Genomic DNA, 23125 nt, shown 5'->3' with positions numbered 1-23125 from the left:
GTACTGTTTGAATTTACTCTCACATGTGGGACCTAGCTAATTGACTCTTTCTGAGGTTTCTCCAACAACTGTTTGGATCTTCATTTGTTGTGACAGTGCCGTACAACATGTGCGATGGTTCCACATGTGAGAGTGAGACTCCTATAAAAAGAAATGTGAGGCTAAATTAAATTAAAAAGGTGAATGGCTAACCATTGCTTTTTCTAACTCAACACTTTAAATACTACCTCCGTCCCAATTTAATTGACACAATTTTATTTTTCCACACATATTAAGAAAAATGTATAAATAAAGGGGAAAGTGTAATATATTGTATTGGGAATGATAAAAGTAGTATTATTTAGTGTTATATTGTATTGGGAATGATGAAAGTTGTATTGAAAATTGAAATGAGTCAGTTATTTTGGGACATTTTTTTTAGAAAATGGGTCAGTTATTCCGGGACGGAGGGAGTACTATGTTTGGTCTCAAATATAAGTAAATATTCTTTTTTATGAGTCAATAATAAATGATATTTTTTTAATTAAAGAATTATTGTTGACTTTTTTATTCGGTAATAGACAATTTCATAAAAAAATATCATTTCATTGTTTATAAGCAATATAATTTTTTTAACAGATTATAAGCATTATACTTATTTTTATACTCTATACTAAAAAATATTCAATATTTATGTGTAATAAAAACTCAGGAAAAAAATAAAATTTTATTCTACCGACACTTTTACTAATTAATATTTTTTAGGGATACTAGTATTTAGTCATTATAACTTTTGAAATGGTTTAAAATTTTATTCTACTGACACTTTTACTAAATAATGTTATTTTTGGGATACTAAATAATATTTAATTATTAATTTTAAAAAAAGACTAATGCTTAATATATAATATAATAGTCCTAGCCTATCCACCCTTATTGTAAATTAGCCATCAACATCCTTTTAAAAAAACACATGCTTAACAAGTAGGTCTAATAACCAGTATAACTGTATTTTTTTTTTTTTTGACAAACAGTATAACTGTATAAGCACAAACAAGCACATAGCAAGAAATATTCTAATGTGAGATTTTCAATTTCATTTTATTATAACGATCTTCATTTTCAATGAGAACGAAATGTGACTATGATAGTCATTTTGTTTACTAAGTGACTATAAATATAGTTTATTATGTTTGCTTACCGCATTTAGCATTTACGTGTTTTTACAATTTTTGAGTAAACTACTAAATTATGAATACTTTGAAAATGTCTGTGACTTTATTAAATTGTCAAACTAATCCCTATATTTAATAACTATTTACTATCAATAAGGTTCGCGGATTTTGTTTCTTTTTTTTTCTTTCCTAGCACTCGTTGTGGGCTTTATCTACTACTCTCTCTATTGAGAAACTGAGAATTCGGAGAATTAGGAAACAAAAGGAGCCAAAAGGCTTTGATTGAAAAAAGATTACAGAGAAATATTTGATCAAAAGATATAAAATGAGTACATACTAGTCCATATTTATAGGACTTATTGGACTAACCAATTGTGTAACTAACTTCAAACTCCACTAACTAACTTGTAACTAACTATTAACTAATCCTAATTAATACACTAAATCCTATGAATCTTAACAAATTTCTTCTGAAGATGAAGAGACAATTTACTTTTTAGATACATTAAATAATGGGTCTTGTTAACGAGTGCCTCCGGGGCACTCTTTAAGCATCCCATATTTAGAAATTATTCTTTAAAAAGTCAACTATTACAATTTCTAATGCATTCAATACATAACTTTTCATTAAAAACTTACTATATAAAATGTTTAAAGAATGCCCCGGGGACACTTGTTAACATTTTATAATTTATGTATTTGGTTTAAGTTATTGACTAGATACATACATTATTCAATGTATCTAAAAAGTCAACTTTCTCTTGTAAATAGGACCGGATGGAATACTTCATAATATTCTTTGCTCAATAAATAGCCACACATTACATTAATTTTCGATTATTGAATTTGGACGGACATGATCATCCCACCTTAAAAAACAGTATCCGATTTACATTCTTCACTAGGTTCTGCAAACCGTATTACTAATGTACTTATGCGTGTGTTGGAAGTAACGCTGTATTTGTGTGCAATGAATGCATATGTGAGTATAAATGTTTTGCTCAATTGTTGTAATAAAAGGATATGACACTTTCCAAGTTCCAACTCCAATGCATATACCAGTTCAGGATATGGTACCATCACTTCTTCTTGTACCATCACTTTCCAAGTATTAATAATAAGGGAAATGTTAACTTGTGCCCTTGGGGCATAAGTTAAGAAACCAAAAGTAGAAGTTTTTTTTGGAAATTGTACATTCAATGTCTTGAAAGTTTCAAAAGCTATATTTTCAACATAAAATTTATTACTTAATTCTATTTTAAGTTCCTTAACTTGTGCCCTTATGACACAAGTTAACATGACCCTAATAATAATTAACTTTCACATAGTGAAAGCTAATTACAACTTAAAGGAAACCGGGAAAATGAGTATCAAATTACAACTTAGATCGCCAAAAACAAAACGAAGAAAGTTACATCATGATCTCCAACAAGCTAAGGGATTAAGCCACCAAGAATGATAACTTAAAGCAAAATTGATGCGATTTGCTCTCAGCCACCAATAAGAATTCAGTTTTATTTTGTCAAGAAGTTGTTGAAGCGATTCCTCTTTTTAATTAAACACTCTAAAGTTTTTTTCTTGCCAAATAACCCAAATGTAACAGAATCAAATGAGCTGGAGAGCTGAATGAATACTTTAGGTGTGCTTTTTAATTTTTTCTTAAAAAACTAAACTAGCCCAAACAAGTTGACTTTGTGGAGAATTGAACATGAGATTTTGAGAAGTAGTAACATACTTTAAGGTCCCAAGATCAACTAAAATGCAATTATTTATTATTATTATTATCATTATTATTATCATCATCATCATCATCATCATCATCATCATCATCATCATCATCATCATCATCATCATCATGAGCATCATTATTTATTATTATTTCTTTTTTCCTCTTAAAAAAATATTAACATGCAAAATTAACGTGGCAAAGATACCCAAACAAATAATGGAAATGTTTATTTTGTAACTTGGGGATATTTAAGGGTAAAACATGATGAATAATTTTTATATAAACACAAGTATTTAAACATAATTTTTGGACACTCTCACATAAAAGAAAAAATTAAGATTTTTTAAAATATTTATCAATTGTGCATTTTTACGAGTGTGTGACTAAATAATGTATCCATCTAGTAATTATTGAAAGATTATCATGGTTTATTATGGAGGTGGAAGCATTGGCAAAAGAAGATGTGGGAGCTGATCAGATAGTGGAAGTTGGATGAAAGATCAGTACTCAGTTACTATAGTATGAGTATCGGGTAGGAGTGCCCTAATAGGCTAATAGCCTAAGAGGAGGTATAAAGTAGTCCCCACCCCAATATCAAAGGAAGTCCTAGGGAAGGGCAACCACAAAGCTACAAAGTAAAGACAATATATAGGGAGATCAGGGAGTACCAGTCTGATCTTACTCCACCCTAACCGTCCTATATTTTGATGTGTATATTCAGGATCTTTACCTTCCCTGACCCACCTATCTTGTCTTGTAGCAAAAGGAAGAAAGAAACGAATACATATACACTAACCCTTTCAAGGAAAGGAAGGGGACCCACCTATCTGTTTGCATTTTATTAACAAAAAATTAAAGTATTCAAAAATAAAAATCTTCGTTGTTTGAATTCCTCATATAAAAGAAAAAATTAAGATTTTCTTCATAGCCTCTTCAAACACTTATCTGCCCTAACCAACCATAGCCTCTTTGCAGTTGTTTGAATTCCTCTCATACTTCACTCCATAGTAGTTCATTGATAAACATCCATCTCTCACGGCCGAGGCGTCGTATTTTTCAAAACACCACAATGAGCAGCAACATTTCCTCCCCAACATCTCAGGAGCAAGCTCAACCACCACCCTCCTCAGACCACTCATCACCTCACATTTCTCCTCCCTCATCCCACATTATTACCGTTCACCACCACACCACCATGGACGCCTCGGCCGACCACGACACTGCCAAGACCTTTGCCGACGACACCACTGGTAAGCAAAAATTGTTATTTTAAGCTTTTTTTAGTAAGAGTAAATAACCAAGTTCATTTCTAAATGCAGATGCTCCATCTTCCTCCTCTGCCACTATGATCACCATAGCTGAGCATGTCACCGCCTATTGGTTGATCAGTGAGGCTCTTTCTATCTATCTATGGTGGATGACCAGAGGTATTGTGAAATCTGTGATCTTTTAATTATTTGCTCCTTGTATTGCTTTTTTGCTGGAGAAGTTTGTTTGTTGTTGGTGTTTATTAGCTCCATTCCTCTATTCTTAAAGAGCTTCGATGCTTTAATAAAATTGGCAATTCAAAAAAAAAAAAAAAAACAAGCCACGTATAGAAATCATTGATTAAGTTCTTTTTGCTTTTTCTTGGTTACCGATTCATTAATTTTTTTTTTTTTTTTTATAGAAACCATTGATTAAGTTTAATTATTCTCTTTTAACACTTCATTTTTTATTCGTTAATTATTTGGGGACTGGGACTTTATAGTTTATCTGGATTCCTAGTTGAAATCAAGGGACAAGAATAGCTTAAAGATTAAATAGTCTGGCTGATATGCAATTTTCAATGGATACTTAGAGGCTATTATTGCCTGCCTACTAATGATGTTCTAAGCATATTTCGTTATTTAATGGTCAGGCTTTGCCAAATTGTTATATTCTCCTAATCTTGAGGAAAAACCATCAGGTTCATCCAAATAATTGTGTTTAAATTTTGTGCCAGAAGTCTAGCAATTAACGAAAATTACCACATCCCATCGTTACAGAAACTAAGGTTAGGTTTTTAATTTGAACCAACAATGATTAGTTTTTTGAGATAGTTTCTTTTTCTTTTTATATCAAGAGTTTCAGTGTTTCACAATATGGCTAACTGATCGTATAAAAAAATTTCACCGTCCATGAGTCAGTATTAAATCCTAATGGGATACAGTGGCATCATCTTCAGTTTTCTCATCCGGTAATGACCTGTGTTTCTGTTGCATCTGTAAACCTGAGATGCCAGAAGCGGGGTCCTCTTATGCGCGCTTGTTCATGAGATGCATAATAGAGGTCAACCACCTGATGTCATCACTTAGGATTCCTTAATACATTCTTTGTGCAAAAACAATCATCTTGACAAGGCAATCACATTAGTCAAGAAAATTAAAGACCAAGGTATTCAATTGGATATGTGTTTATACAACACACTTATTGATGGGTTGTGCAAAGGTGAAAGACTTGAGGATACAATCTAACTGTCGTAACATACACAATTATGATTTGTGGACTTTGTAGAGAGGGCTTGTTTGAAGAAGCATTTGGCTTGCTATCGAAAATGGAAGAGAATGGTTGTTTTCCTAATGCTATAACTTTTGAAATAATGATTCATGCTCTCTTTAAAAGTGGTGAGAATGACAAGGCACATAAACTTCTCCCTGAAATGATATCTAGAGGTCTACTATAAGAGTAAAAATAGGTATTTCTTATGATAGTAGAAGTAGGTATGATATAATGCTTTTTAACAAGTCTTTGATTTATATAACATTTATGTGGAATGAAACATTTGCTAGATTGATTGTTAAGAACTATAACTTGCTTCATTGTTAAGATGTTGCTTGTATGTAATTGTTTTATTTTATGTGGTATATTTTACCATTACCATGTTAGTATGTTAAGGATTCATGTGTTTTAAAGTTTGGTGTGGGAAAATCTCATACGACCTCATGGGCGGATCCATATTGAGGCATGGTGTGGCATGTGCCACACCAGATTATTCCCCATATTTTTTTTTTCATAAAATAAACCTTAATTATTCATTATATATAATATATGTTGCTACTATGATATGATTGTTCACATGACCTAGCGGTTTTAGTTTGCGTAGATGAATGGTTTGTACACGGTTCAACATTCAACACCCAGCGGGCACCCTTTTTAATGTTTTTTTTTTAAATATTAACATTAAATTAAACATTAAATTAAAATAGTTAATCACAAAATGTGAGTTGCTGGGAATCGAACCTCTAACAATTCAGATGAATTCAGATGAATGAATCATATGAATGAACATGTTTATTCAACACCCAGCGGGCAACCCTTTTTAATGTTTTTTTTAAATATTAACATAAAATTAAAATAGTTAATCACAAAATGTGAGTTGTTGGGAATCGAACCACTAACAACAATTCAGATGAATTCAGATGAATGAATCATATGAATGAACATGTTTAAACCAATTTGCTAAAGCATTTTAGATGTCAAAATTTCATCTTTTTAGTATATATATTAGTATAATTTGCTTCATAGTTTTTTTTTGCCACACTGATATCAAATGTCTATATCCGCCCCGACCTTCGTATTTATTTGCCTAGTGGTACTTCCAAACCAAATATTTGAAGTCATATTTGAGAAATGAGACTTACCTTATTTTTAATATTAGTAAAAAATATGAAAAGTGGACACACATGAGTTGGGATTTTCAATATTGTATATCCTATATTAAAGCTAGTAATGTATTAGAAACTTTGTTATTATCCCTGTTAATGAACTAGTATAGAGTAAATTTCAGAGTTGAACAAATTCTACTGAGTTTGTATTGTTATCCCTAAAAACAATTGTTGTTTTATAGCAAGATGCAAGTATAGACAAGTACCAAATGAAGCTTGAAATTTCACTAGACAAATTATTTGTAACCATGTTTAAATGAGTTAAAATTGTTGGTGATGCACCCAACTTTGTTCCTGATCAGCAAATAAGAGATGATTTGAAAGGGAAATACTGGTTGTTGCAATATTTAGTACTACAACATTTAACAGGCACATTTGACAATCTACCTATGTATGCAACTTTATGATCCAGGAATTTAGTATTTTAGAGTGGTATCCAGTTCTGAAAATTTCTCTGTTTAGTGTTGTATTTTCTGTTATGCAGTTGTCAGTTGATTATTTAGTTACGTAGACACTTATAAGTTATAACTATCATCCTTGTTGGTTATTCCAGACTCTATATATTTGTACCTCTTGTGATAGTGTTAGACTCACTTGTATCATTCTTTCAAAATGCACAGAGCTTATAGCATGAGAATAAATCTTTCTTGCCGATATCATGTATTGTAGATATCCTAACCATCTTATTTGGGGACTAGGACTTTGTAGTTTATCTGGATTCCTAGTTGAAATCAAGGACAAGAATAGCTTAAAGATTAAATAGTTGGCAGATATGCAATTTTCAATGGATACTTAGAGGCTATTATTGCCTACTAATGATGTTCTAAGCATATTTTGTTACTTAATGGTCAGACTTTGCCAAATTGTTGCATTCTCCTAATCTTGAGGAAAAACCATTAGGTTCATCCAAATAATTGTGTTCAAATTTCGTGCCAGCAGTCTAGAAATTAACGAAAATTACCACATCCCATCGTTACAGAAACTAAGGTTAGGTTTTTAATTTGAACCGACAATAATTAGTTTTTTGAGATAGTTTCTTTTTCTTTTTATATCAAGAGTTTCAGTTTTTCACAATAGGGCTAAGTGCTAACTGATCGTATAAAAAATTTCACCGTCCATGAGTCAAAATTAAATCCTAGTTATTTTCTCAAAATTATGGAATACAGTGGCATCATCTTCAGTTTTCTCATCCAGTAATGACCTGTGTTTCTGCTGCATCTGTAAACCTGAGATGCCAGAAGCGGGGTCCTCTTATGCGCGCTTGTTCATGAGATGCATAATAGAGGTCAACCACCTGATGTCATCACTTAGGATTCCTTAATACATTCTTTGTGCAAAAACAATCATCTTGACAAGGCAATCACATTAGTCAAGAAAATTAAAGACCAAGGTATTCAATTGGATATGTGTTTATACAACACACTTATTGATGGTTTGTGCAAAGGTGGAAGACTTGAGGATACCATCTAACTGTCGTAACATACACAATTATGATTTGTGGACTTTGTAGAGAGGGCTTGTTTGAAGAAGCATTTGGCTTGCTATCGAAAATGGAAGAGAATGGTTGTTTTCCTAATGCTATAACTTTTGAAATAATGATTCCTGCTCTCTTTAAAAGTGGTGAGAATGACAAGGCACATAAACTTCTCCGTGAAATGATTTCTAGAGGTCTACTATAAGAGTAAAAATAGGTATTTCTTATGATAGTAGAAGTAGGTATGATATAATGCTTTTTAACAAGTCTTTGATTTATATAACATTTATGTGAAATGAAACATTTGCTTGATTGATTGTTAAGAACTATAACTTGCTTCATTGTTAAGATGTTGCTTGTATGTAATTGTTTTATTTTATGTGGTATGTTTTACCATGTCCGTGTTAGTATGTTAAGGATTCATGTGCTGTAAAGTTTGGTGTGGGAAAATCTCATACAACCTTCGTATTTATTTGCCATATGGTTTCAATCTGCAGGCACCATCATTACCACCATCCCCACTGCCTCCACCATTGAAATCACACATGAGTCTTCCTCAGACACTACCATCAATGAAGATGCCACTGATGCTGCCCTTTCCGGTGCCACTGATGCTGCCCCTTCCGGTGCCACTAATGTTGCCGCTTCTGGTACGTACAACCACTTATCCACCAGTACATTAATGCATATATAGATATAGATATATGATGTGTGGTATTTTATGTATCCACTGTCCAGGCTTAGTTTTGTATCTATCTAGTTCAAGCTTCTAAAGAAGCATTATTATACAATACTCTAAACAACAAAGTATAAAAACTAGTATTTAAAATGGCTTATTAAACATTTGTAGAAAAAATTAATAGTTTACTATTTAATAAATATTTATCATTTATTGTTCCATTAAAATCCTAGTTTCAAATTCACGGGCGGATCGTTATTTATTAAACTAAACCCTAGTAGTGAAACTTTGCATTTCATTCCCAAGTCCATATTAAGCTGACCCCTCTTAGTGGGATAAGATTTGGTTGTTGTTGTTGTTCTCAAGTCCATGCTAAAATAAGCAAGCCAGAGAATCAATCAAAAGGAAAATGAGAAACAGTACAGCCGGAAAGAAGAAAAAAAGAGACACAAATCAGGAAAGAGGCAGCATACAAAAGCAGAAGCTCCCACAAATATTTACTAAAGCTCTGGTTTGTCTCTACGGCATGCATGGACGGCCACACTTATTAGCACACTCTGTCAAAAAAAAAATAAGGGGTGGAATACAAGAGAAAAGAAAATAGGAGAGAAGGAAGCCTCTCACTGGTGCCTCCAAGAGCCCCACCGTGCACAAACACCAATGCAAGGTCTGAGCACATCAGCCATTGAGATACAACCCCTGTGCGCGTGTAGCTCTTCTGTTTGGCAGGAAAGGAACCACTGGTCAAGAGGAGAAGGAGCTCGTGCTTCAAGGCACTGATCTTTCTGGTTCAAATCAGGTGAGGGTTGTATTCTTGAGTTCGGTTTCATACTAGTCGCGGACAATTATGCACACGTGAGGAAGAAGATGAGTTGCTTAGGAGCCCTAGCAGAAGATGGGCATGAGTGATGGAGAGAGATTGTCTTCTTGAGTTCTTCTTAATAACAGTTGCAAAAAATCATGCGCACGCGAGGTAGCAGATGAACTGGTTAGGAGTCCTAACGGAAGATGGGCATGAGCATCAGAGAGAGGGTTCTTAGTTTGTTTTCAAATCAGTCATGGATAATCATGTGCATACCAGGAAGCATGTGAGCTCGTTAGGAGCCCTAGTAGAAGATGGACATGAGCGGTAGAGAGAGGAAGGTCAAGGGGGGAGTGGAAGATATGAGAGCCAAAGAAGATGCATTGCAGAAAGAAGAATGAAATCAGAGAGAGAGCAAAAGTTAAGAGAAGTGACATCAGGTTTCTCTTTATGCCTCTCAAAAGAACCATCCGATTTCTCTTTATGTCTAAAAATCCACATAGATCTTATTACATTGACATCAGGTGGCCGTGGTACTAAGTCCCACGTCTTATTCTTAATTAGAGCATTATATTCATCATCCATGACCATTTTCCAATTTGGGTCTTTAAGTGCAGACATTGGGTTTTTAGGTAGAGGAGATTTGGTAACATGGTTGTGTAGGCCACAATATTTTGGATTTGGCTTAAAAATTCCATGTTGACTCCTAGTTACCGGTTTGGTGTCTGTTTGTAAAACTGGTTGGAAAATAAGAGGAGGTGATGGTTGGTTTGTTATTTGAGAGTGCGATGGTGTAACTGAGGTATGGGAAAGAGGTGTGGTACAACTTTGAGGGCTGGGCCGTGTTGTAGAAGGGGAGGTGGGTGGTTGATGTGAAGAATTAAGATTAGGTGGAGTGTTTTGGTGGTTCGAAGTTGGTGAGGAAGACTGGTATATTTGATGAGCCAGTGGGCTTTGATTTGGGTTGGATTGAGTTTGAGTGAAGAGGTGGTCGATGATGTAAGGTGATAAATCATCATCTAGGAATGTGTATGTTGTGGGTTTAGGAGTGTGTATCTTTGCATAAGGAAAAGTTGTTTCGTCAAATATGACATGACGACAAATGATAATTTTGTTTGAAGATAACTCAAGACACTTGTAACCTCTATGATTTGACGGGTACCCAAGAAAGACACATGGTGTAGAGCGAAGTTGAAGTTTATGTATTGTAGTGGAAGGAATGAGAGGATAACATAAACATCCAAACACACGTAAGTGAGAATAAGATGGGTCTTTTTGATATAACATTTTAAGAGGTGACTCAAAATTGATAGTTTTACCATGTAAAATGTTCAAAAGATAGGTTGCCATTTCTAGAGCATAATGCCAAAATGATGAGGGTAACGATGCATGAAGTAACAAAGTTCGAATAATATTGTTAATGGAACGTATTTTTAGTTTAGATTTTCCATTTTGAGAAGATGTATATGGGCAAGACAAACGAAAATGAATTCCATTGGTTTCACATATTTTTCGAAAATTGTTATTTACATACTCACGATCATTGTCACACTGAATGGATTTAATTTCCTTTTGAAATTGTGTGTTTATGTAAGAACAAAGTTTTTGAAAGCAAGAGTACACTTGAGATTTTTATGAAATGGGAAATGTCCACAAAAAATTTGAGTAATCATCCAAAAAAGAACATAATATTTTTGACCTAACGAACTTAAGACCGGAGATGTCCATACATCGCTATGTAAAATATCAAAAGGCAACAAGCTATGATTATGAGAATTCATAAATGGCAATTTAACATGTTTACCAAGAGGACAAGAATGACAAAAAGGAGAATGTATTTTCCTAGAATCATTACATTCAATCAATTTATTTTGTCTAAGAGAATTTAAAACTTGTTTTCGTGGATGACCTAAGCGATCATGCCAAAGAGATGACTACAAAGCTGCAAAGAATGATGTAGGCTCGACTTTATTTGTGGAAATGGTGCTGGTGGTGTTAGGGTATAGGTCGCCACGACTCTAACATCTCATTAGAGCCGTCCCCGTCTGAAAGTCCTTCACAGAAAAACCAAACGGGTCAAATTCAATTGAAACTTTATTATCTGAAGTAAATTTACGAACAGATACTAAATTTTTAATCAAATTAGGGGCATGTAGTACATTTTTTAGGATAAGATGGGGGGTGGGGTGAGGGAATGTATGCACTACCTAGACCATATATTGGAACTGAATGACCATTTCCTACGATGATTTTATTAGATTTGCTCAATTTAGTATAAGACGAGAGATTACATTGCGAGGATGTCATGTGAGAGGTAGCACCGGTGTCCATATACCACGATTGATCTGGCTGAGCAAGATTAAGGGTGTGAATAGCATTCTCAATTTCAGTTGGAGTGGGTGCATTCACATTAAGGGCAACTTGTGGTTTTGGCCCAAGAATTCATCCTTGTGGGACAATATTGTTAGACCGGTTCCAATTGTAAGTAGGGTAAGGACATGGTGGCATGTTCCATTGAGCTGCCCATTGTTGCCATGGTGTCCATTGTTGCTGCCATGGTGCTTGCTGTCCTCGACCACCAGAACGACCACCTCTTCCATTATTTCGGCCACCGTTGTTGTTGCGGTTGTTTTTCTTTCCACGACCGCGAGAATTGTTGCGGTTCTGCCCGTTGCTCATGGAGTAGGACGGAGGAGAGACATCAGTCAGTGGTGTGGTGGTGTTAGCCACAAGTGCCGCTGGTGTTGAAGAGGAAGAATCACGAGCAGCACGTTGAAGAATAGTTGATTCTTCGAGCTCTAATCTGGATTTGGCAGCATCAAAGGTTGGTAAAGGGTCATGTTGCTGGATGTAGGTCACAAATCCGGCATAAGTGTCGGTGAGTCCATAAATCATTTTCAATACCAAGCGGGTATTGGAAATCGGAGAATCGACATTTGCAAGTTGATCAGAGAGAAGTTTGAGGCGGTTACAGTAAGCCTTGGTGGAAGAGAAATCCTCAAGATTGGTGTTGCTAAACTGGTTTTCAAGTTGCACAGCCCTTGGGTGTTTGTTGTCATTGAACATAGCAGCAATGCGATTTCAACATGCTTCGGCAGCATCGTTAATCACAAGGATAGAGTTGAGGATGTCCTGTGTGACGGTTGCATACATCCATTGCAACACAACAGTGTCAAGATGATTCCAAAGGTCAGAATCGTTGGCTTTGAGATCGGCTGCCGCGCGGATGGCTTTTTCATCAGATGGGGGGATGATATGATCGAGTAGGTTGTGGACACGTGCTTGCACCAAAAAAGTGCAGACCAAGAGACATAAAGGTTGGAATCATTGTCCAATGTCACCGGAATGATGGTTTTGACATTGTTAATGGTGAAAGCGGAATGGATGGTGGTTTTCACCGCCGTAGTGGATTGGTTGGTTGCTGATGAAGTGTCATCAACATTGTTTATGGGGGAATTAGGTTCAGCCATTGTAGAAGTGAGGAAATGGGGGGCGGCGGTTTTATTGATTTTAGGGTTACTGGATCAAAAAGAAAGCTGATACCATATAAGAGTATAATTCCCTGATTGTATTGACATCATTTGTGAAAATATATACAACTGTTTACAAATCTATTTAGGAAATTAAAACAATTCTCATGAATTGTGATTCATGGCTAATGAATGGCTAATCAATACTAATGAAAGGCTCATGAATTGTGATTCATGGCTAATGAATGACTGATCAATACTAATGAAAGACTAATCAATATTTACAAGTGAAACAATGGATATAGTCTATAGACATATTCTAATAGTATCGAAAGAGCAGTCTCTGAAGTTGAATTTGGAAAATTTGAATTAAAGGGAACAAAAAGTAAGTGGTGTGCTGAGGAAGCCATTTGTTGAGAGGTTGAAACATATAGAAAATTCCTTTAACACTACCTTACAACTTATATGGTGTAGAAGATGGATTGACATTTGCCAACCTAGCCCCACAATGTGGAGCTTCACATGGTTCTCAAGTTTAAAAGAACACAAGTCCTTTCCTTTAATCGACCACATAAAATATAGGAATATTAAACATGCGGCATGCTCCAGATTTTATTACATGGCATCATATAACAGTGACAGAAAAAACTTGGATATCAATTACCAGAGAATCGGAGATATACTGCATTAATAAGATACATGCCTACAATACAATCGAGGCAAACAGAGGACACTTGTTCTTCTTTAAAGAAGGTAACAATGTGACCTAATAGGTATCGCTTGAGAAAACGAAACAACATATTTGTCTATACTAAATGTACCTAAAAGTATAATGGGGGAGAGGGAATGATAAGTCGGACTCATGTATTTCCCTGGATGCCAGTGTCTCTTGAGGTGAAAATTTGAGACCATGAACCATCCAATCAAAATTCTTCCATGGTTAAAAAATGATATACCACAAATATCTGAGCTTAGACATGGAACAGTTGAGGACAAAGTGACAAATAATTCACTCCGCGTCAATGCTTTCATGATTAGTTCGTTTATTGTGAATTGCACTTCAGCTTTTCCTCTTCAAGCTGTCGTTTTAATGTTTCCACCCTTTCAAGTAAGATTGCATTCTCCTGGAATGGAAAGTTGAATGTCATTAGAACACGCATAATGTTACCAAAACAAATTATCCATGCCAAAGGAAAGCCAAAAATAATTTCCATCAAAATCAAAATGGTAGAAAATTAGAATTACAGATAAAGTAGTAGTACTGACTTAAGTAAAACCAGTGGGTTCGGCAATAAATTTAAATTTTAAAATTTGGGATTGATTATAAGTTGGATCTGCATTGTGTCTTTGACAAAATTAGCAGTTCATAGTGTGATTATCCTTTAACAATTTTATCCTTGTTTCCGTAAGATGGCTAGCGAATAGAAACACTAATAGGGAAACAGAATGAAGTTTGATTGATAGTTTATCAAAATTATAAAGACATACCTTTTGTAGTATTGCAAATTTATGGTTAATACCAGGAGCATCCTTGGCTATCTGAGAGGAGTTCTGAAACTGCAACACAAAAGATTTTACAGGAAAGAAAAAGGGGGCAGTTTGTTCTTTTATTGTTTGAAGATGTAAATTTTGATTTCTATAAGTCAGTTTCATGATTTCATCACGTACCAATTATATCTTGGTAAGTTGGTACAAATATATGAAACCCCATTCATACAGATAGTGAACTTGTGATTAAGGCTGCTAGGTGTGAAGTACTACGAACCACAATGGTATAATACTTGAACCTGAACCTTTCTGGTCATTCACTTTGGAAGGTAGAAAGTGAAATCGTAATAGAATACATACCACTTGACGTTCCTTTAAGCACCTATTCACCCTATCAACCTCCTTATCATACTTTAGCCTCCACTCAGCAGATTCATCCATTGCCTCCCTATTAGCAATATCAAACTGTCTCCTACATATAGTTGAGTGGACCAAGCATCATTATATTGTAATCTATAGTAAACGATGGAAAAAACTAAAAACTAACACTATACTCTATGAATCACAGACATGGACACCAAACAGGACACTGACATCGAATAGAACACTAACACGTATCCAGCGAATAATTTAAGAAAATAGAAGTTATTCAATGCTATGTTGTCAATCTCATATAGTGGCGTGTTGCTTGTGCTGACCACCAAGGATGCTATAGCAGATAGCGGGATGGCCGCTATACTGAAGACTAAGAAACAATATACAAAATAAACATAAATTCCGACAAGATACATAAATAAATACTCAAAAATAGAAAAATACATAATATTAAAGGGACAATCAAACGTAATACTTATAATCAACTTTGTCATTTCCCCTCTCAAAAACAAAAACAAAAAAAACTTTGTCATTTCCCATCAAAATAAGTTCTAAATGTAATCAAAATGACATCCCATGAAAATCAAGTTCTAAATGTAATCAAGATGATATCCTAACAAAATCAGTTCTAAATGTAATCAAGATCTACTAAAATGTAATCAAGATGAACGAGGGCATGATGAAAGAGAGCGGCCACAATTGAACGATCAAGCACGAGGCTTACAATATTAAGCCACTTAAATGGTTAAACCGCTGCGGCATGGCAATTGCGCTGCTTTTCTACCGCTATTCATTCACAACCGCTATCGCACGCTACTCTTAAAGGCGCTTTGCGGGCCTGTGGTGTGATAGTGGGGGCGCCACACTACACCGCAATAGTGACACTATAGTGCGCTATTGATAACTTCAATTTGAATGTAACTAGATTTGTTGGCATCGTGTCAGTATCAAACAAAGGCAGTGGTGCACACCAGACACACCTTCAATCTGAAATGTCAGTGTTACATTCATAGACTAAGGCAGTCATTATAATTGAAATACAAGCTGAAGCATCCCATCATTCCCAAAACAAAACTTAATCTTATCAGTATTAATTCAGATCAGTCGAATTCTATAGCATTATGATTACATCATAAAGATATGGGGATGCAAGGAAAAACAACGTGAGAGGTGGAAGTGGGAAACTAATTTATGAGCGAGTGACATGTATCAATAACACAGAGGATAAAGATTAGAGCAAGTTTTTACTTTAGAGAATGATCAAACATACACTGTCACTGAGGCATGTTCAGACATAGTGATTAGAGAGAAAGATTATAGGAGAACAGAAACAATTTTATTTTTTTCAAGTCAGAAGCAAAAGCAACAATAGGAAGGTAATGCACCACGATTAGCCTTTCAAAGACATAACTATGTGCTAAAACAATTTACACAAAATCTTTGAGAGCATGGCATGTTAAGGACCTTCAAGAGTAATCCAAAGTAAGAGTTAAATATCAGTTGTAGAAAATGGAACATCTCAAGGGATAATATTAGAACAATTGAAATTTTTAAAACTCTTTTTGAATCCCTTTCTTAGTTCTGCATGTAATTTTGAAGTTTAATAAAGTTCTACCCTCTCTATCTATTATGGCTTAATCACTTCATAGTAGTATAACGCTTAAGAAATGAGCCAAAGAAGCTTCTGGAGCTCAAATACTTCACAATTAACATCACACGTCCCTTTTCATTTCAGAAAAGAAGAGTTTCACTTTAATAATATATTATTTTTTTATATGTATGCAGGTCAAAATTGGTTTCAGAGATGGAAGCCACTCATGTATGTAGTGCTGCTGAAAGTGATGTTTGCTGGTATGAACTTTTTCACGAAATTGGCGTTAAACGAAGGAATGAACAACTTTACTTTCGTATTTTACCGCAACGCAGTTGCGTCGGTTGTCATTTCGCCTTTCGCCTTTTATTTTGAGAGGTAAATATACTATGTTTTCTTTCAAAAATTTGACATTTCACCTTTTAAAATTGACGTAAATACTATGTTTTATTTGTGTGAATTAAATTTTTGAAATATAATGAATCCTGTTTTCTTTTTATTTAACAGAAATATATGGCCTGCAAGATCTCAAGTAACGTGCTCAATGATCTTGATGATTGTCGCCCTCAGCATATTAGGGTAATAATTTAGTCATTACATATTTTAATTAATTAATTAAACACAGACAGTCTTATTAATCAAATACATTTTCGTATGGACAGGCCAATTTTCGATCAAGATTTATATTTTCTGGGTATGAAGAACTCCTCAGCAGCCGTTGCCACTGCCATGGGAAATCTCGTTCCCGCCATGACCTTTATTTTGGCTTGGGCCTTCAGGTAATTTGGTATTAAATTAAACTTAAATGCAATTTTGATTCTCATATTCTTTAACTTTTATTCCCCCTATTTTTAAATACCAACATTTTAATCTCTTTGTTTAGAAAGTCAACAATTTTTTTTATGAAATACCAAAACGAATAATTTTTTATGAAAAATAGCTTATTTTGTGCAAAACAACTTATTACGATCTTTTTTTTAAAAAAAAAAAGCTTATTTATTCAAAAACAGCTTATTACGATCTCATTTTAAAAAACAACTTATTCAAAACAGCTTATTACGATCTCATTTTAAAAAATAACTTATTCAAAACGGCTTATTTATGCAAAACAGCTTATTTATGCAAAACAAATTATTATGATCTCTTTTTTTAAAACCGCTTATTCGAAACAACTTATTTATGCAAAACAGCTTATTACAATCTCATTTTAAAAAAGGGCTTATTCAAAACAGCTTATTTATGCAAAACAACTTATTTAGGCAAAAACAACTTATTTGAAACAACTTATTTATGCAAAACAACTTATTAGGATCTCAATTTTCAAAACAGCTTATTTATGCAAAACAGCATATTACGATCTCATTTTTAAAAACAACTTATTCAAAACAACTTATTTATGCTAAACAACTTATTTATGCAAAACAACATATTAGCCAATAGGATCTCATTTTAAAAAACGACTTATTCAAAATAGCTTATTTATGCAAAAACAGCTTATTACGATCTCATTTTAAAAAACAACTTATTCAAAATAGCTTACTTATGCAAAACAACTTATTCGAAACAACTTATTTATGCAAAACAGCTTATTTATGCAAAACAACTTATTCAAAACAACTTATTTATGCAAAACTGCTTATTTATGCAAAACTGCTTATTCGAATAAGCGGTTTTGCATAAATAAGCTGTTTTTGCATAAATAAGTTGTTTTTAATAAGTTGTTTTTTAAAATGAGATGTTTTGAATAAGTTATTTCTAAAATAAGATCGTAATAAGCTGTTTTGAATAAATAAGCTGTTTCAAATAAGCTGTTTTGCATAAATAAGTTGTTTTGAATAAGCTGATTTTAAAAATGAGATTGTGATAAGCTGTTTTGCATAAATATGTTGTTTTGAATAAGCCGTTTTTTAAAATGAGATCCTAATAAGTTGTTTTGCATAAATAAGCTGTTTCAAATAAGTTGTTTTGCCTAAATAAGCTGTTTTGCATAAATAAGTTGTTTTGACTGTTTTGAATAAGCTGTTTTGCATAAATAAGTTGTTTTGAATAAGTTGTTTTTAAAAATGAAATCGTAATAAGCTGTTTTGCATAAATAAGTTGTTTTGAATAAGCCGTTTTTTAAAATAAGATCCTAATATGTTGTTTTGCATAAATAAGCTGTTTCGAATAAGCTGTTTTGCCTAAATAAGTTGTTTTGCATAAATAAGTTGTTTCGAATAAGCTGTTTTGCATAAATAAGCTCTTTTGCATAAATAAGCTTTTTCGAATAAGCGGTTTTAAAAAAAGAGATCCTAATAATGGCATCATGATCATCAACACCATCACCATCACAAAGGCGAATGTAGTTTATCAGTTGTAGATTCTGATGATGATGGTGATGGACTCGAATGTAGTTTTCAGATTTGGGGTTTGGGTTTCAAAGGCGTTGATGTTGATATAAAACACACTGAAATTGATTTTTTTTTTCCACTTTGTTTGTGCTTAGCCGGGAGAAAGTAGATATGACCAGGAGAGGAAGTCAAGCAAAGGTGTTTGGCACGTTCGCTGTTGTTGCTGGTGCCTTGATTTTGTCTTTCGTCAAAGGCCCAGTATTGCTCAGAGGGAAAAGCCACGGTCATCATGGTGGCTCAGGGACATTATTTGGTACAGGGTGCATCGTAGCAGGATGTTTCTCCAGTGCCGTTTTCGCAATCATCCAGGTAGGTTATTCTGTTTCATTTTTCAATTTTATAAAGTTATTATGTCTCACAATATTTGATAGATCTTTTATTTTGATTTGGTACTAACACAACTCTGCTTCTTTTTGTAGGATATTCTTCATCGGTCAGTCAAAGCCCCACTGTCCATTGCATCGCTGATTTGCATTTTGGGTGTCTTTGAGTCTGGGTTAGTAGCTATGTTTTGTGAAAGGAGGTCCCATTCTTCTATCTGGGACATTTTTAGACCAGAAATGCCATTGTTTTCAGCAGTTTATGCGGTAAGTGTAATGTTTGTATAGAAACAATTAGTCAAAATTTGCCAATGTTATATAAATAGTTATGATAAGATTAGTTACTCATGAATTTTTAATTTTATGCAAACTATATTTAATCTAATTTAATCAATTTAAATTTTTTCACCTATAGGGCATATTTTGTTCCGGGTTGGGGCTATATTTATCGGCAGTGGTGTCAAATGCTAGAGGCCCAGTATACTCTGCAACATTCAATTCACTTACCATGGTGATTGTTGTTATATTGGGCATCTTATTTCTTGGAGATCAGCTGAAGTTGGGAAGGTAATTATCAAAATCAAATACTTTACATGAAATTAATTTATTAGTACAAGATATTTTTAGCTAATATAAAGAAACTAATTGAATGTTGAATATGTAATCTTACAGTTTGATAGGTGTGATTGTCATTTTCGTCGGACTCTACTGTTTCACATGGGGGAAGAGTAAAGATATCAAGGAGGAGGAGGTTGATGCATCACAGCCTAGAGTTGTAGAGGTTTAGCAGCTTATTTGTGTGGGGGTTTTGTGTGGTAACTTGGGTGAAAATTATCAACTTGTGTAAAATTATCCTATTTAAATGTGTGTGCAATCTGCTGATAACTTTGTGTGAAATCATCAACTTTTCCATTAAATAACTTATGCGCAATCTTCTGATATTTGTCTAAAATTATCCTATTTAAATAACTTGTGTGCAATCTTCTGATAACTCTGTGAAATCATCAACTTTTCCGTTAAATAACTTGTGTGCAATCTTGTGACAACCTTGTGTGAAATCATCCACTTTTCCATTTAAATAACTCTCAGAAAATATTTAACAAATTAAAGCTTAAGGGGAGTTGAGTTATTCAAGTGGTTTGAACTAAAGGTCGAAGAAGTTTGTAAAATTAAAGGATCCGGTTCAAACAATAGAGAAGGAGAAACATAATTAAAGTTTGAGCTATCACCAACACTTAACTAATGCCGTTAAGCTTGAAAGATAATATTCAATAAAGTACACACAAAAGAAGAAGGCTTCTATTTTAGGGGCACATAATACAAGTGATCATAATATATTTTCTTCATTAAACTTATAGCTTATAAGTTGAGTGGGTATAATAATTGATTTGATGAGAGTGATGAGCAAGACAATCAAGAATTTGAAATTGAATTGATCAACTTGTTGCTAAAATCCCAAAGTTTTCTTCCCAAGAGTCCATTTGACGCAAATGCACTTGGTTGAAACTCATTACAATCCAAAAAGTACTTCCCAGTTACCCCTTTCAAGCTTGGATGCAAAGCAACATAGCATGTTGTTGCAGCTCCCTGCAATTTCAAAATCAACAAAAATTAAAACAACAAATCTGGTTAGTAAATCTATTTTGAGCACTTTCAAATGCAACATTTTTATCAATTATATTAGAATCAGAATTTTAAATAACCGTCGTGGTAACATCTGCAAACTTTCAGCGGCATCATGCACTATTATGTCGCGGCTCAGGTCGCGGTTATTTTGTGCATTTATTTAAAACAAAACATTGTAGAATAAGGAGGAATTAAAATAAATACCTGTGGGACATTCTTCCATATGTAAAATGTGAACATCTTCAAGAAGTCTGTTTGAAATTGCATTATTGCATTATTGATGCGCATTTTGATACATTTCAGTTTACATCTTGGTACTTTGAATAAAGTTGCGTATTGAATAATTTCAATTAAAGGTGCGTATTGAATAATTTCAATTAAAGTTGCGTATTGAATAATTTCGAATAAAGTTGCACAAATACACAAAATCAATTAAAAAAATACACAATTTTATTTAGTTTAATTTCATCTACATTACATTACATTCTCCCTAAATATGTGGTATCATCATGATGTTGGATTTAAATTTTATTCTTGAAAGTTTGCCAAAAATGTTGGCATTGAAATGACGTATACTTCGGGTAGAGATTTGCAACCTTCTTTGAAAAATCAAAAGAATGAAGAGAACACAACACACATATTCTATTAAATCAACTTTATAGGTTTTCACATCGAATTCCCTCATATAAAATGAGTAATCACACAAAGGAATGCATTCCATGACCAAGAGGTTGCTTTGAACTTAATCTTACTGCCCTGCCAACTGACAAATTTCAATTGACAAAGGAGCATGATTCAAGCACAAAAGAACCTCTTAGAGGTGCATTCATGTCATCACATAAAAGAATGCATTCCAAAAGGTTGCTTTGAATTGAATCTTATTGCTCTACCAACTGACAAGTTTCAATTGACAGAGGAGCACGATCCAATTCAAAGAAATCTCTTAGAGGTGTATTCCCTTATGTGACACTCATTCTATACGAAGGAGTTCGATGTGAAACCTATAAAGTTGATTTGCTAGAATACATGTTGTGTTCTCTTCATTCTTTGACTTTTCAAAGAATTTGCAAATTTCTACCCTAAGTATACGACACTTCAATACCAACATCTTCAGCAAACTAACAAGAATTAAACTGAAATTCCAACAAAATAAAGACAATACATAATAATGATGCTACCTGAACATAATTTTCTAGCATAATCAAACTGTTGATAATATCTTCAGGCGATCTCAGCAACGTAGCTTCCAACTCAATTACCGGGAACATGCGTTCCCGATAATTTATTGAAGGTCTTCCACCCTCCTTGTGTCTCCGGGGTTGAGTCCTTGATTGATTTCGTTCAGTTGATCCTTCAGATCCTTTAGCGTAATATCGACCCAAACCTTGAACAAATGACGGTTTCCACCGTTGAAACGTACTTGAGCTTTGAACAAATGAGGGTCCTTGTTTCAGAAATACACCATAAGAATTTAAATAGTCAATGAAAAATTCATTCAAACATTTCATCAAACACTTGGAGTGCAAATTATACATAAACCCTAAAATCATAACTATAACATAAACATGCAAACATTTTAACAAAATTAATCAACTTACATGTACTCTAAAAATGAATCATAATATGTAAATCTACTCAAAAACTAAAATTATAAATAAAAAAATCAAAAAAAAAACAAAATTTAAATCAACCTAAAACTAAAATTATAAAAAAAGAAAAACAATTATAACAACTAAAATGTATGTTAATAGCACTATGATTACTTACTTGTGATTTGTTGAATAAATTTGGTTGGGATTTTTAGAGAAATTTTGAGAGATTTTGAGAGTACTAATGGATGAGAGAGCAATGTTGGTTCTGCCTAAATTTGTATCAGGATCGCATCGGCAGTTAACTGCTGATGGATCCCGCGGCAGTTAACTACCGCCGGTTCATTGCGCATCGGCACTTAACTGCCGCCAGAGCATTTGGGTCTTTTGTGGTGTTTTTCAGCCTTATATGATGTGTCAACAACAAATTTCATGATTGCATATGTCTAATTCAGACCTATAATACCTGACCTGGCTTAACTCAATTTCACCGCTAACCACAATGGGCATGTTGCTAAATAGGAGAAGAATTTTCAACATGGATGTTCTAAAAATTATAGGGTAAAATATGCTTTTCGTCCCTGTAATTATAGGTCATTTGAATTTTCGTCCCTGAGCTTACTAATCCTCCCATTTTGTCCCTGTAAAAGTTAATCACTTGAAATTTCGTCCCTCGCCCCTTTTAATCACTGCCACGTCAGCAAATTACCAAAATGGCATGGGAAATAACGAAAATACCCCTGACTTATTTT

General features: G+C 33.9%; 2 protein-coding genes, 1 long non-coding RNA gene and 1 pseudogene across 3 annotated transcripts; 1 reads left to right on the top strand and 3 right to left on the bottom strand.

Moving 5' to 3' along the window:
* Positions 1–11933: 11933 nt before the first annotated feature.
* LOC146956175 (uncharacterized) lies at positions 11934–12994 on the bottom strand (annotated as a pseudogene).
* A 1043-nt stretch (positions 12995–14037) lies between these two features.
* LOC146956174 (uncharacterized) lies at positions 14038–15868 on the bottom strand. Its single transcript, XM_085749124.1, has 5 exons — positions 15838–15868; positions 15095–15227; positions 14843–14954; positions 14483–14551; positions 14038–14118 (listed from the first exon to the last, which is right to left on the bottom strand). The coding sequence occupies exons 1-5, from the start codon at positions 15866–15868 to the stop codon at positions 14038–14040; spliced, it is 426 nt and encodes a 141-aa protein (XP_085605250.1).
* Positions 15869–15997: 129 nt separating this feature from the next.
* On the top strand, positions 15998–20097 carry LOC146956173 (WAT1-related protein At2g39510-like). The gene is made up of 7 exons (XM_085749121.1): positions 15998–16020; positions 16643–16708; positions 17111–17227; positions 18934–19147; positions 19258–19425; positions 19574–19725; positions 19831–20097. The coding sequence occupies exons 1-7, from the start codon at positions 15998–16000 to the stop codon at positions 19943–19945; spliced, it is 855 nt and encodes a 284-aa protein (XP_085605247.1). The 3' UTR covers positions 19946–20097.
* Positions 20098–20296: 199 nt separating this feature from the next.
* Positions 20297–21041, bottom strand: LOC146956172 (uncharacterized). Its single transcript, XR_015014479.1, has 2 exons — positions 20989–21041; positions 20297–20745 (listed from the first exon to the last, which is right to left on the bottom strand). It is a non-coding gene; the product is annotated as an uncharacterized LOC146956172 (long non-coding RNA).
* Between the last annotated feature and the right edge of the window lie 2084 nt (positions 21042–23125).

This window comes from Medicago sativa, chromosome 1 (assembly GCF_051527215.1).
Source record: "Medicago sativa cultivar Bolivia chromosome 1, Bolivia_mono, whole genome shotgun sequence".
NCBI classification, from domain to species: domain Eukaryota; kingdom Viridiplantae; phylum Streptophyta; class Magnoliopsida; order Fabales; family Fabaceae; genus Medicago; species Medicago sativa.
The sequence above is the reverse complement of the archived record's forward strand: the minus strand, read 5'-3'. Positions and strand labels throughout refer to the sequence as shown.